The sequence below is a fragment of the Pezoporus wallicus genome, unplaced genomic scaffold (genome assembly GCF_028554395.1).
Source record: "Pezoporus wallicus isolate ANWC-B61680 ecotype Strahan unplaced genomic scaffold, APGP_CSIRO_Pwel_v1 contig_4816, whole genome shotgun sequence".
NCBI lineage: Eukaryota > Metazoa > Chordata > Aves > Psittaciformes > Psittacidae > Pezoporus > Pezoporus wallicus.
The window spans coordinates 4681564-4697212 of NW_026640990.1; the positions used below are offsets into that span (position 1 = coordinate 4681564).

The following is a 15649-nucleotide window of genomic DNA, read 5'->3' on the forward strand; positions in this document are numbered from 1 at the left end:
GAGACTTACTGGTCAGCACTGGAGTCGGAGTCCTTGGCTGCAAGAGTGCTAGACAGTTGGGCACTGTCTTGGATCTCTCTCCTCACAGAGAATTGTTTTCCCAGTCACATCTTTCTTTCCACCCAGGAGTGTGTCCTATCAGAATTGGGTGATGCTTTGCGCTACTCAGTGCTCCTTGATGGGTTGTCACCCAAGCAGAGGGAAACTTCCCAGACATGCCTGCCATACATATGCGCATCAACACGGTCTGGGCATTGAGGCTCTGCAGTGTGCCCAGTGCTCTTGAGGTCCCAGAACTCCTATAACCTGAGCTGAGTGCTTGTAGTTGGTCAACATGAGGTAAAGTGTGTCTCACATGCTAACCTCATTTCTTGACAGCCAGGGGTAGGGACAAGGCCCTTTTCCTTGCTGGGAGTTGAGTTGCCCCAAGAGTGTGCTGTGTGATGGGAGGTATGCCATTCTCCTTTGCTTGAGCAGCACCTGAGACAGAGAGCAAGATCCCCCTGATTCCCTTCAGATTCCCCAGGTCTGCTAGGAGTCTCCACCTTATACTGTACTTACACTGTTCTGTTAGCAGAACTTTGCTAACATGGCAGGGGTTGCCCCTCGTTTGTTCAGCTTTGTGCAATGGGAATGTGGCCTAGAGCTCTTAGGGGAGGGTCAACAGGATTTTGGAGTCCCTCCAAGTAGACCCGCATCCCATAGGCTATGCAAAACAGCATCTATAAGCTTTTCCTGAGCATAGGGACCAAGCATTTCAGGGACTATATGGACTTACCGAACAAAATGTGTGTCTGTGTTTAGATGTAGAAATGGTGACTGTGGCCAAAATAGAGGCTTGTAGCAATTCTAGTAGAGTGACCTGGGGAGGCCGTTCTGCTTTTGTCACCTTTCCTTTGAATCTTTCCCATGCAGTAAATCTGCACCAAAGGCAAAAGACTAGGGTTGTTCATTTCCCCCTGCTGAGCTATAGGATTCAGAGAGTGCCTGAGCTTCCCTTGCCTGGCTGTGCAGCTAAATCAACAGCTGTGTTTGTAATGTCACTAATTTCCAGTTTACTTAAAACAAAGTGTCTTTGAATTCTTTTACAGCAGTGCAGTTCCCACCTTTCGGCAGTGAGCCATTCTCATTACCCACCAGCACTCCCAGTGGGCTGTGAGGAAGGTTGTTGATGAAAGGATGAAAGAGCCATTTCTTTAAGGAAGGAAAGTTCTTTGGGCAGAAAATTGAACTCAAACATTTTTTGTCTTTGCTGATAAAATAACATGCCAGTTTTATACTTCAGACAAATGGAAATAGACCCATTGCTATTGTGTTCTGCACAAAAGCACGAGGCTTGCTTTCGTAACCCCTGGATTGTACAATGAGGTCTAGAGAGGTCAGGCTTGAGGAACACACTGCTTGATTTCCTGAATGTATTCTATAATTTATAAGACTGAGACCTTAGAGTTTGGGTTATTCCTCTTCCCTCTTCTCTGATGAGACTTTGTCCATGCCCATGAAGAACTGCTTCCTAGTCCTGGCCATCCCTACCAGCTGATTGCTGTTGAAGGTGGCTTGTTCGCCTTGCTCACACTGAGAGCACTGCTCCAAGATTTATGCCTTTTGAAGAGCATCAGGGTAAAAAAGACAAAACTCTTGGCATCAGAGCTCAGGCATTCCTGCTGTTTCCTTAAAACAACCAAATGCTTATCCACTGAGTTTCCAGGGAACAAGAATCAGGTTTCTGTCACTAAGGTTATCGATACGGGCCTCTTTGCACTGTGGGGGCTGTTCCTGGAGCTGCCCCAGCTCGGCAGCCTCTCACCCCAGCCCTGCACTCAGACCCTCTGGCTGCAGGGGATGCAGGCATTTCTGCCCGGCTACTGTGAGGACCTATTGAAACAGACAGTTGCCCTATTGAACCAGGCAGACCAGCTGTCCCATCCCCAACTCCAGCAGTTACTTCAGAGGAAGGAACAAGAGCCACTGTGGCATAATCTTCCCAGGAGGGAAGTGTTTTCCAAACTCCTACCAGTAAAGAGATGTATTGCCTGTTCCTTTTTAGTGTTTTTGAAACTCTAAGAGCTTAATGTTCTCATGATTTACATTAGCATCTAATCCTTGCATAATCTCCCTAATCCCTTGGCCCCAAGATATCCATTGGCAGTGAGTTCCATGGGTTAACTGGTTGCTATATTCATTTGGTGGAGCAGATTTAAATCTTTTTTTCCATTCCCATTGCAATCAACCTTCTTAACCTTCTGGCCAAGCATGGGAATGGGTCAGCATCTCCCAAAGAATGAGCTTCGGTATTTTAAGTTCTTCCAAGATTATTCTTGTGGCTGAGAGGCTCCATGGCACACTGTTTCGTGTTGGACTTGCAGCCCTTGAGAAATCAAGATGATGTCAATGGGAGACATACTGGAATATTTTATTTTGCCAGAAAGAAAACAAAAATAAACACAAAAACAAGCGATATAAAGATTATTGTGGGGATTGTGCTGAACTGCCCCCTTCCCTCCTGTACCCTGTGTGTCCTGGGCATATGGTTCCTCCCCAGCCTGAAAGCCCTGTCATATCCATACACAGTGGGGAGAATTAAAGAGGAAACTGGCAGCCTTAACATTTAATTTCCTTCCTGTTTCTGGGCTGGTCAGATCCTTTGCATTATTGTAACTACTTTTTTTATCATGTCTATAAATAGGTATGCTCTCATGTGTCCCGTGAAGCAGAGTCTGGCCAAAAGAGTCATTCGTTCTGCATAATCAATACATGAAAATGTAGTGGTTACTGGCACAGATGAGATCTTGTATTGTTAGTTCCGTAGCTGGGAAAAAATGTTGACTAATAAAGATTAAGGGTGCTTTTCTTTTTCTTTTTATGAAATGCTGCTGATGAAGCCATGTTTGATATACTGTGAAATGCATTTCTCTTATGTGAAGTTTCTGCTTTCTGTTGGGAGAGAGATGCAGTCCCTGGAGGATTTTCGAATTTGTAAATATAAAATTATCTGCTTCAGTGTTTTTTAAAAAAAGATTGGCAGAAAGCCAGATTACTTACATTACTGTAATAGATTTGCTGACCTCTGACATCTGCTGCAGAGAAGTACATTGAATTTTTCATAATATCAGATGATGCAGATCTGAAAACTCGGTACACTCTGCACCATTATTTAATTCAAGACTTTGTAAAGCTAAATCTTTTCTTGAGTAGCAGTTTATACGTGATTAAACTTCATATTGCCGATTGTAATAAATCAGGATTAGTATAGTACTGATTTGTTAATCTAACTTGTATTGATTTTAAGTTGTCTTTATTTAAAAAAAAGGAAAAAAAAGACTGGCTTTTCACAGTGACTGAATTTAATAAGAAGCCCTGTGATAGCAAAGACTCCCCTACTGTTTCTGCTCTTGGCTGGAAAATGTTATTCTTGTATTATTCCAGGAAAAAAAAAAAAAAAACCTTCATGCTGCTAAAAATCTGCTGCCTGTGGAAAGATTTTTTAATACACTAGTGCTTACATATTCTATTTATGTTAATTGACTTATAAATAATACATTTTATTAATCTTAATATTGGAATCTTGATCATGATAAAGACCCTTTTATTTGGTCTCTTTGCAGGCTTTACAACTAAATATTCTTTAGACCACAAAATATTCCCCCTCTTTTTCTTTTTTATTAATACTTTGATACTTCCCCCCTGCCGTGAAACACAGTCACAGTTCAAAGCGACTCAAAACGTGGATGTTGTTTCCAAAGTGTGATACAGTCAAGGTATCTAGCTCTGTTTTTTTGGAAGTCGACTTTACCTCTCCTTGCGCAAAGATTGATTAAATCTTACCTGCGCTGCAAATATTTGTCAAAAAAAAAAATATTGCGTGCTGGTTTCAGACATGTCGCATTCTGCTAAACTATTTGGCTAAAAGCAGATCACATTCTTCCGGTGTTGGGCAATATTGACCTTAAATTGGCTAAGCCAGCTGCTTTCATGGCATGTGAGACGGCTGCTTACATGTTCCGAGAGCTGTATTAGCTTTATTACTCCTGCACTATAAAAACTTCTAATAATCAAATGATAAGATCATATCCTGTGGGTAATTGTGTTGTACCATGACAGGATAACTGAAAAAACATTCAGTGAAAATTACAACCGACGGAAATCTCTACGTGTAGCGGCAGTTGTTGACGTTGCTTGACTCGGTGCTGCTCCCCGAGGTCTCACAACCCGTGTTCCTGCCCAGATCCTCTCTAGCTGCCCCCAAAGGCCACCTCGGCAGCAGCAGGGAACGGCAGCCTGCTGGCCCTCGTTTCAGACGAGGAGGAGAAAATCCTAGAACAAGCCATGCTTGTGTTTTGATTCAGTTTTACCTTAGTCATGCCGCCTCCCCGATACACGAAACATTTAATTCCAGATTTCCTGCCGCTGGCTCTGGGCCTTTGACCGGCTATGTGAAATGTATTTTTACTGCTGTCAGCCTGCCAACTGCTGAGCTCAGTGAAAAATAACTAAAATGAAAACCTTGTACTCCCACATGAATCCTTAATATCAGAAAAGGAAATTTAAGCCACAGTTACTAATTAGCACCAAAGCTAATGAGTTTTGGTGAGGTGTAGCAGGAGGAGGAGGGGTTTGCTTCCCGCGTTACCCTACAAGGCTCGGCAAAGAGCACATGAGCAGTGATTAATCATGTTGGCCTGGGCCTTGCTCCCGTCCTGGCTGTAGCCATGGGGTTAATCACATGGCATCATTGAGGGAAAGGCCCACTCGTGGACCAGGAGCGTCTCCATCTCCCATGGGGCACGGGACAGTGTCTGAAACCTTTACGGATGGAATATGTAGATTTTTAATGGGCAACGTGTTCCCATGGAAACAAAACAAAGTCAAACACTCCCCTTGCAGTGCTAACAATTATTATAATAAAATGTGTTTTTATTAAAAGCAATTTTAAATATTTAACACATGGCAGAGCAGCCTCGACATTGCCCTGTGTGAAACCCAACCCTGTCTCTAGTGAAGTCCAAAGCGCTTTGTGCAGTGCAGGGAGGAATTCAGTGTTTTCACCAATATTGCAAATGAAATGCAGCAGCCTCAAGTATGAACAGGATTTTTTTTTCCTTATTCTGCTTAGTTATGCTTTTTATTATATAAACATTAACTGTAATATTACAGTGGGAAGCAGGTATTTGGCAACTACGTATTATTTTGCTAAGTTTGCATAGAGGGAGCAGTTTCCAGTTTTAGCAGCTGTAACATGTTTAAACTCAGTTTGTAATGGGATCTGAAGATGAATATTCCCTGTGGGCTCTGCTTAGCTTCATTACTGGAGTCCTGCCAAATTCAGGGCTAGAAAGTATTATTCACGCCTCTTTGCACATACCATGTCAGAGCATGCTCAGTTAATGAATTTTGTTTCTAATATAGCATAAATTAGGTTTATATTTTAACATAATTTATGTTGTATTTTATTAAAATGTAAAATATTATGATCACGAACAATCTAATTTCTGCTCTCCTAAGCCCAAACTGTGTTTGAACATCTAAGTATGTAAATCAAAATTGCATGCTTAGAAACTGATTCTAGGATAACAAATGAATATCTGAACCAAAGAGGTTTTTTGCCTTGGAGTCTTAGATTAAAGATAATTAAGGATTCCTGGTATTTGAACAGATTTATGTTGTTTATAAGCAAAGTACATTTTCTTCATACAGTCAACGTTTTTTTTTTTTTAACAAATTATGTTTGCTGTATTAAAGTTTGTATTTTAAAAGTCTGAGTCTTGTATTAATCCCACAGTGAGTCATTAATCATACCAAACACATTATAAAAACTTTAATCACTGAAGTTGAAACTGAGATTGTAATGCAATCCATCCCTTTTAATTATATCCTTTTTTTTCTCCCTTTCAGATCAAGATTGCAAAGGGAAAACAGATAGATTAAAACTCAGTGTGTTTGGTGCTTTCAGGGGAGGATATTTTTGTGTTTGTTTCTTACTTGCTTTTTAAAAGCAATTTTGTTCATTTTGTGGTGGACAGCTACACAGTGAAAAAATCCATCTCTTTTAACTCTTTTCCTCTCCCCTCGTTCTTTAAAAATGACTCACTGGAGAAGGCTGTATGGTGACTGTCACCGTATGGGTGCATTGCAGTGGTGGCAGTGGGCTGGTGCTGACTGCAACTTGCTGGGTGTTGTGCCCACCACTGTAGGTTTCCTGCAGCCCTACTCTCATCTTCTGCCAAGTTCCTCACACTCGGCTTTGCACTCAGGGGAACCACCAGCCTGGAAATTGTGTAGCTGTTATCAGCTTGGCTGTGGCTTTGTCAGTGTTTTCCTGGCGTTTGTTGCATGCTTTTAAGCGTAAGGAGGGAAAATAAAAATAAATGGCGGATTTTTTTTTAAATCAGTCTAAAACATAGTGGTTCATATTCTCATCTGGTACAAATTGGTGTAGCCACACAAACCACTGCAGCATTACTGTCAGCCAATCCACACCAACTCCACTGAATTTATGCCACATGATAATCTTGCCAAATAAATTGATTTATCATACTTGGATTTACAGGTGCACAGTTTACACCATTGCTTTTATGGTATGGAAGAAAATGGATTTATTAAGTAAACTGCTCGTAGTAGATATATTTTGTTCTTTGCTAGAATGACAAACCCTGATCAATTATTTGTTCCTTAATCCCCTAGATTAATCCTGCCATATGAAAGATTTATTAAAGGAGAGGAAGATAAGCCACTGCCTCCAGTGAAACCTCGAAAACAGGATAACTGTTCCCAGGAGAGTGAAGTGAAAACAAAAGTGTCTGGAACAAAACGCATCAAAAATGAAAACCAAAAGAGCAAGAAGGAAAAAGATAATGCACAGAAACCCCAAGATGCACCTGAGGTTGGTTGCTTTCCTGCTTTTCAACTTTTCAATTAAAAACGTGCAGGTTTAATCACGTGAAATCCAATGATAAAATACATAATTTAAACTGGAGAATTCCAGCCAGTTGGCCTTTGAGTTTGCTCAGAAGTTCAATTGTTGTTGTATTGTCTGTGTTGGGATTTTGCTGGCCTACAGACGGCAACCGGTTAGCTCCATACTGCACAGCAGTGATGGCAGAATACCAAGCACTGAATGTAACAAGTACCATTTCTGCTCATTGTGTTATACAGTGGTCACCACTAAAAGATCAGCAGCTGCCAAAAGGAAACCACACAACTACCACAGTTATTTCCTAATCTAAGTATAGGGTACGGGAACCTCTAATACTGTTGATAATACTGTGGTAACTGTTGGACACAGCTGATTTTTGTAATGGTAACCTCTGGATCAGTCCTTCTGTGCTCACAGATGTATGCATGTCTGTCAAAAAACATGTGACTTCCCAGGATTTTTATCATGATGTGCTAAATTTCTCTTTAGTCTAAAAGGTCAGAGTTTGAGGGAACCACCTTCCAAGCCCTACCTCAGACCAACTTCCCTGTCACATGCCACAGATGGTTTTCAGCTGAGATAGGTTCCTAGTCTATCACCAGCTTCACCTGGTCAGGCCCTGGTTTCTCCATAAAGCCATGTTACGTACAGACATAGGACAGCCCTTAATAGAAGAGGTTTTATATTCACAGTAAGAGAGATCAGTAGAATTCATGTTTATCTGCAAAAGGTTAAATTTCATATGTTGTTAAGTGATATAAATCAGTGGAGGTTTTACTACGGTATTACTTAAGCACTTTCTTTTGCACATCCTGCCCACTCTCCTGTGCCCTGCTTGCGCCCTACGTGAACAAGACAGTGAAGTTCCTCACACACAACCCCTACACCAGACATTGCTTTTCCTATCTCAGTCTGCCAGATCACAGCTGCCTTCAAGGCGTTGCAATGAAAGTAAATACTTAAAGAATATCGAAACACGTGACATGCCTAGCAGACTATGGCTGCTCCTTTGACTTCATTGCTGTCTGGCAGGTGCGTAAGTCCTGTACCTAAACCAGTTTAGTATTGGGTCAGCTACCAGCAATCCTCCTCCTCATTGTTTAAAAAACAAAACCAGTGCAGGACCAGTAAACATGGATGCTGCAGAGACTTTGTGTACCCAGTTTTGAGAACAGGAGATTTTTATTTTCGAGTTCCACCACCTCTTTAAGTTGTGCTTACAATTTCAACTCCTGTCCAAACCAGAATTTGTGTTTTAAATTGCCTTGATCAACAGTACCTTTAATATCTAGTGTAAGAACATTCCACAGAGAGGGGAGGTATTTTTGGTTTCTCTTGCACTGTAATTCTGAAGCAAGGAATCCTGTTGGGAGAAAACCTACCAAATTCTGAAGAAAAATACATAGAAAGTGTGCACAAACCTGCGTCAGTGACTGGAAGGTTGCAACACAAATTTCCCAAAGCAAGGAGACGTACACTGAAGACTTGTCCTCCCTTTCCCTGTCATTTCTTTGTGCCCAGTTATTTATGAGAGGTCTTGGTTCAGCACGATACATTGCACACTGTCCATACTGCCGCTGCTAAACACAACGTAACAAATCAGCAACAGAGCATCAGCCTTAACTTTGAATTTCCTTGGTTTTGTTGTTCCCTATCTCAAACTTCCTGCTGCTTAAACTGCAGTTATTTTTGTGTGGTTTGCAGGAAGCGCTCTTAAGCTGTGCTTATCGGAAATGTAGGGAACCTAGACGAGACAATAAAAATGTACAATTACAGCAGTTTCCTATTGTAAAAATGGTACCTTTTATAGCAGAATTCACGTCTTTTCCCTAACTGGGATGTAAGACGTGTCCTGCCCCTCTTTAGTGAGGGTGGGCTATTAAGGACCTCAGTTTTCACACACGTTGCTAGATAGGTAGATGGTCACATGACATCCAAGCAGCAAAGGGGCCTGCAGGGGTGGCTGCTTCCACCCAGGGTGAGTGCAGGGCTGCAGAGCTCATGTGTGCTGTGCCACAGGGAGGGCTTCCTGCCCAGAACATGGCCCTTATGGGGCCATCAGAAAGGAGACATTCAGCTTCATCGGGTGGAGCAAAATCCAAGTCTGCTAGAGCCAGGCAGGTTGTATGTTGCTCTCACCCCAGCAGACCCCCAGCAGTGGAGCCACGTGCCAGGCTCCACATTTGGGTGCAGTCCTCATCCAGGCATAACAGTGGTGGTGTGTTGCTCACAGGGAGCCTCTATAGCCATACATGTATGGCTCCACCCAAGCTACCACTTAGGCCATTTTTTGCATGTGACTTAGAAGCTGGCCGTAGCCATGAGCTATAAAAGAGTAATCAAGTTACAAAAATGTGTTTTCCTCTCAATTGCATGCTCAATTTATACACTGTTAAGAAATCTGCAGAGAGAAAATAGAACTTTAATTTATTAGGGTTGCATTTGCTTTTGTGCTCTTCACTGTTTTCCTGCCATCACAATGACATTGTCAATGTAACGAGATACCAGACAAAATGCTATTAGCCTTAGACTGCACATTTCCTCAGAATAGCTGAAACTTCAATCAAAATGTTGCTTAACAGAAACAAAGAGGAGAATGTACAGTTATTAAATACGATTTCTCTTTTTTTTTCTTCTCCTTGCTTTGCTCATCTGTCTGGTATTTTCTTGTAATTTTATAAGCTCGAGAGACTAGCGATGGTACTTTGTAAAGGACCTAATGATAGTGTTTGGCTGCAAAAGGCAGCTATGAGTTTAAAAAGAAGTTAGGATGACTAACAGACATTGTAACTAATAGGCCAACCAAACAGACAAGAATATTTAAAAGCAGCTGTGAAGAAATAAATCTCTGAGAGAGTTAGATTCGTTAGGACCTTCTCCGATCCCCCGCTCTTGTGACAGACCATAAAGCAGCATTTAGATAATAACTTTCTCAATGCATCTTATCTTTACAAGGAAGAAAGAAAGAAAACAATAATAATAAAGGACTCACACAATGCTGCTGTTTTATGACTGTCTTCTGCCACAACCTGTCAGAGGAGAGCGACAGCAGTTTTGAAAAGGTCTGTCAGTCAGCCGGATCACAGATGGGACGCTCTGGTGACCTCTGCGGGTCACAGTTCAGCCAGCTACATAATGGGATGAATAGTGTGAATTGTGCACACAAGCTTTATTAATGGGGGAGCAGAAAGAGCTGCGGTCCCATTGACGATAATGTATAAAAGCCATGTTTGTAATAGCAGGCACACACACTTACTGAATGTTGACGACTTCATTTTAATCTGTTAATAAAAAAATGTGTGTCCTAGTTAAGCTGTGGCAGTGATTTGCTGCCTACAATAGGAATTCCTAGTATGCCATTTCTATCATTTTCACACTTTAATGCAGAACTGGGTGTGAATGATCTCCTCTGTGATTACTGAATTTTAAGATAGCTATGCTGGAGAGACTTTATGTAAGAAAAAACATGGGAGTCATGTAATTTTCATAGGTGAAGTTGGCTAGTGGGATAAATTTCTACAGCTTTATCGTTTGTGTTCTGAAATCTGCTCTCCTGCATTTCCCTAATTAATTTTAAAAGAATAGAACCTCAATGTTTAGCTGTCTGCTCAAGCTCATCAGGTTACAAACATCTGCTGTTCTGAAATGCCTTATTGTGACCCGGACAGGGGTGGTGTATTTCTTAATATTTCCAGGAGGTACATCTCTTTGTTTGAATCCAATACCTGGCATTAGAGCCTTCACATTGCAGCAGGGTGATTGACAAGTATTCCTCTAAAAGTAGCCAGTGGTGTACTGTGTATAATCTTATGAACAGTCTGCCAAAATGCACCACATTCTTATTATTGTCTGTTGAATCATTTTATTAGGTTTCATCAGAACAAGAGAAGGATCAAGAATCAGCAGACCAGAAAAATTTCCCTGAACACCCTACAGTGGGAGAGATGAAACAACCTGTGCATGGCCCTCCGTCTCTTTTACCAGAGACAGCTCGGCCACTGCCCCTGGAAAAGACAGACCTGACAGAAAACAGCACGAACAATGAAAAAACTAAGGAGGAGGTTCAGCACTCGTCCTCTTTCTCAAGTACATCCGTGCCCCCAGAAGAAGACACTGTTCTGGATGCCACCATCACAAAGCGATTACACCCCCCACCAGATGCCCTGGAGGACAAAAAGCCTGAACAAAGACTACACAAGGCTTTTACTGACAGCTTAGAAAACGAACCTGCAGAAATGCCCTTCACAGCTTTCCCAGTCCAGCTGCCCACTCAGAGCGACATGGAAGATGACAAATTGCCAGAGATGGCCGATTACATCGCAAACTGCACAGTGAAAGTGGACCAGCTGGGAAATGAAGATATCCACAACGCTCTAAAGCAAACACCCAAAGTACTGGTGGTGCAGAACTTTGACATGTTCAAGGAAAAAGAGCTGCCTGGGTCAATGAACGATGACTCCACTTTTGGTTACACACCGCTGCTTTACTCAAAGGGTAATCCAGGCATCATGTCACCCCTGGCAAAGAAGAAGCTGCTGTCTCAGGTCAGTGGGGCAGCTCTGTCATGCAGCTATCCTTACGGTTCTCCTCCACCTTTGATCAGCAAAAAGAAACTGAACAGCAGAGATGAACTGTCCTCAAGCATGTCGCAAGGTCCCCATGCCCCTAATTCTGATCCTGTAGCAATTAGTAGGCCCTCAGTCATACAGCATGTACAGAGTTTTAAAACCAAGGAAGAAAGGAAATCAATTAATGATGTTTTTAAACATGACATGCTAAGTAAACCAGATCCTCAGCGCTGTGATTTTTCAAAACATCACCTCAGTTCTCTTGCCGAGTCATACGTACCGAAGACAGATGTCCAGGACTGCAAAGATAAAATGAGTGAGAAAAGGGGACTGCAGCACTCCCATGTGCCCACTTTTTTGGCAGATTTTTATTCATCACCTCATCTGCACAGCCTTTATAGGCACACAGAACACCACCTTAATAATGAACAGACATCAAAGTACCTCCCCCGGGACATGTTCAGAGAGTCTGAAAATATTTCTACTTTTACTCAACACAAACACCCAGAAAAACTAAATTTAAATTATCGCCCATCTTTGCATCAGCAAGAAAAAAAGACAGCAGTGGAAGCCTCTTCAGATGATCAGCCAACAGATTTGAGTCTTCCAAAGAGCATACACAAACAGACTGCAAAGGCTCTGGGCTCCAGCCTGCCTCATTCATCCATGGCCCAGCAAGAAGGCAAAGGTATCTCCCCTTTCCAGTCTGCGAGCAGCCAGGCGGTGAGCCTAGACTGTAATCCCAAAGCTTGCCGTGTGTCCCCCATGGCCATGACAGCCCCGAAGAAACACAGTGAGTTGCTCCACAGGTCTGGGAAGCAGCAGGCCCAGAGGCTGGAGAATCTGAGGAAGATAGAGGGGATGGTGCATCCTATCATCAGCCGCAGAACGAGCCCTCAAAACGTGGGGGCTGCCCGGCCTTTGAAACGGAGCCTGGAGGATTTGGACAAAGTCATTTCTGAAAAAAAAATCCGAGCTGTCTCTCCTCTGCACTTACCAAAGGAGACCGCAGCGAAAGACAAGGTTCCCGACCCAGAGGGGGAAGGCAGCAAGCCGGTGCATGGCCTCCATTCTGGCAGCATGCTGGAAAGCCACAAATATCCCCTTTCAGCCCCCATCTTCCCAGGCTTGTATCCGGGAAGCCTGTGCACAGGGCTGAACAATCGCCTCCCGCCTGGGTATTCTCATCCCCTCCAGTACTTGAAAAATCAGACCGTGCTCTCCCCACTAATGCAGCCTTTGGCTCTTCATTCCTTCATGGTGCAGAGACAATTCCTCACATCCCCTGCAAACTCTCAGCAACTGTACAGACACTTAGCTGCAGCAACACCTGTAGGAAGTTCCTATGGTGACCTTTTGCATAACAGCATTTATCCTTTAGCTGCTATAAACCCTCAAGCTGCGTTCCCACCTTCCCAGCTATCCTCTGTACACCCCAGCACAAAACTGTAAGCCGCCTCGCTCACAAAAGAAGGTCTGAGGAGAAAAGTTAAGTTAGTGACATTCCTCCCCCTGTGACGATGCCTCGCAGACTTAGCAATCTGTATCTTTGTCAACCAGGATGCAGTCGTGTCTTGCCTAGAGGAGCGCTTCAGCGTTTGGTGGAGACAGGACTGCTTCTTTAAATCTGGCTCCCACATCAGTCCCCTCACCCTTTATCCCTGCCCCAGAGAAAGAAAACCAACAACAAAAACAAAAAAAAAAGGGAGAAAAAAAAAAACATTGGATCTTGCATATGTGTTTTCTGAAAGGACTTGTATATGGTAAGAGCAGATGTTCAAAGGGAGCCGTGGAAATGCAGGCCCAGTCCTGAGCTCACTGAAGTCCCATGCGAGGGCTGCGTTTGCCTTTCACTGAGCCGAGGACCAGAGGCCATGCGCTGTTGCCAATGACTCAAGGACTTGAAATGAACCTGGAAAGGAGAAGTGGGCCGAGAATCCATACAATCAGTGGATGTGCTTTTTTGGGTAACTTTTCCTGACTTTTAAAGATTCAATCAATGCAATGTATAGTAAAACGGCAATAGATTCTTCATTTTGACACTATTAGAACAGAAGGGTAAACACTGTTCAGTTTGACTGTACATATCCACTTCGTAAACTACCAGTGTCACATTTGGTCACAGTAATTTATATAGTTCTGTTTGTCCAGTATATTCTGTGCTCTTTATGTTTGGTTTTTTGTTTTTGGTTTCTTTTCTTCTTTTTTTTTTTTTTTTAAATTAAACAGTATCATTTTATCTGCAACTTTTTTAAAGGCTGTGGCTGTCCTATTTTTTTTTTCCTTTATGTGTCTGTAATTTTTCCAGTTTCTTTATACTTTCGAGCAGCATTTTTGTTTTGTTTTTGTGGTAACGTTTACTGTTTACAAACTGAAGCAACTGGTTAAGATTAATCTTAATGGCTATAAACATACTGTAGGTAATGTTATGGTGCAAGGGTGCCAACAAGGTTCCTTTCCCCACGATCTGCCCCTGTGAGGTGCAGAGCACCTCTTGCCCTCCTCCCATAGTTGTGATGGCTCCCACACCGCTTCTCCCCTCCCACTGAGTTTTGCTTTCCCGTATCGTGGTCCATGAATTTGTCGAGTGTTGTACTTAACCTTACCTAGGCTGTGAAACCTTCCTGCCTACCAGAGAAACGGTCTAGAAAACAAAACCTCCCTGGCACGAGCTGCTGGATGACAAAAGAGCCCAGAAAATGGATTTGTGGTTTGTGAGAATGTCGAGAATTTCAGAAATCAGGACAGGGGCCAGGGCTGATTTGGGTCAGAAGCTTACGGGTCCTGTGCCTCACGAGCAGGCTGGGGTAGGATGGGTAGGAGATTGCATGCAGTGGTTGGGATGGACCTTTCACATCCCCAAGGGTATCTCAGCCTCTCCCTGGGCATCCTTTTACGGGGGAAAGCTTGGGTGTGTAAGGGCTGAGTTTTCCTAAAGAAAGAGCTTCCCTACAGCTGTATATTCACTTTGCAGGACATCACCACCACGCAGCCAAGCACAGACATTGATAAAGCAAAGTGTGACCTGGAGGCTTTTTAGAATGTGAAAATTGGTTGTGATTCAAACCATCTCAGTTACTGTTCAAAGACAGCATAATCAATATGAAAAGAAAAATGGAAACTACTAAGAAACACTTTGCATGCTAGGCATGTCATTAAATTTTCCCGTGATATGAAGCCAAATACAATATATAATGTATCATATTTAATATCCAAAGGTGGAAACCAGAATAATATACTCATCTACTGTTAAAGATCCAGCTTCTTCAATTAAATACTTTATATTCCTGTGGTAAAGCTATATTTAAATGATCAATAAACAGACTAGTAGAACTTAGAACATGGATGTACCAGTGCAGAGCATCCTGCTGCTCCACAAATCGTACAGGAAACAGAACCACAGGCTCATCCAGGCAGAGGCCACAGTGTGGAGGACATCTGTAGTAAAGTTGCACTAGATCTTAATCATGTGAGAATCAGGGGTTTGGGGGTAGGGAGGAAGAGGGCGGGGGGAAGGGGAGAGAATATCGAAATCTACAGCAAATGCAAACAGAAGCTTGTTGTGTGTTTGGCAAAGCAGACACTTCTCTTCCGTCTTTTGGTTGTGTGTCCTGGAATCGTGCATTTGTTTATGCGAATTGTCTGATTTCCCTTTTGGTCACATCCCGTTGGAGTTCCACGGTAGGCTTTTTGGAGCTGTGCTGGGGCAGCGCAGGGCTGGGGGACAAGGAGAGGGAGGGAAGGATCCTTGCTTGCCCCATGAGGAAGCTGCCCGCTGCTGGCTGGGGAAGCTCATCATATACTGTGCGAATAGTAAGGGCAATGGAAAAGAAATGATAGCGTAAACCCCAGCAGAACCATTATTTGTTTAAAAACTTTTAACAGAAATCTTGGAAATCTTTCAAAAGACTATTGAATTCCCTATTGGCTGAAAAGTCCTTTTTTTTTTTAATGTCTTAAATGGGGCTTTGTTTGCATTGTTTGAGTTCAAGGGGCCTTATTATTGAATGAAATTGCACAAGCTTTTCTTTGTGCAATCAAACCATTGTTATTGGTAAGTTTGTAAAGGAAACAGTGGAATCTAATTGGTAATAGAGTCATAAATCTATTTACCAGGAGCCAGTTCCAAGAAATGTTGCAATTCAAACGCACTATGTCCAGGATTCAT

At 42.7% G+C, this 15649-nt stretch overlaps 1 protein-coding gene across 7 annotated transcripts in view; it reads left to right on the plus strand.

Annotated features, from left to right (window-relative positions):
- The window catches only part of ARID5B (AT-rich interaction domain 5B), a 123612-nt gene extending 108312 nt beyond the window's left edge, over positions 1-15300 (plus strand). For all 7 annotated transcript variants that reach the window (XM_057421476.1, XM_057421479.1, XM_057421475.1 and 4 more), the window contains 2 exons: positions 6682-6880; positions 10783-15300. In XM_057421476.1, the coding sequence (XP_057277459.1) occupies positions 6682-6880; positions 10783-12933 (2350 nt within the window). In that variant the 3' untranslated portion in view covers positions 12934-15300. The remainder of the gene's footprint in view (positions 1-6681; positions 6881-10782) is intronic.
- The last annotated feature ends 349 nt before the right edge of the window (positions 15301-15649 follow it).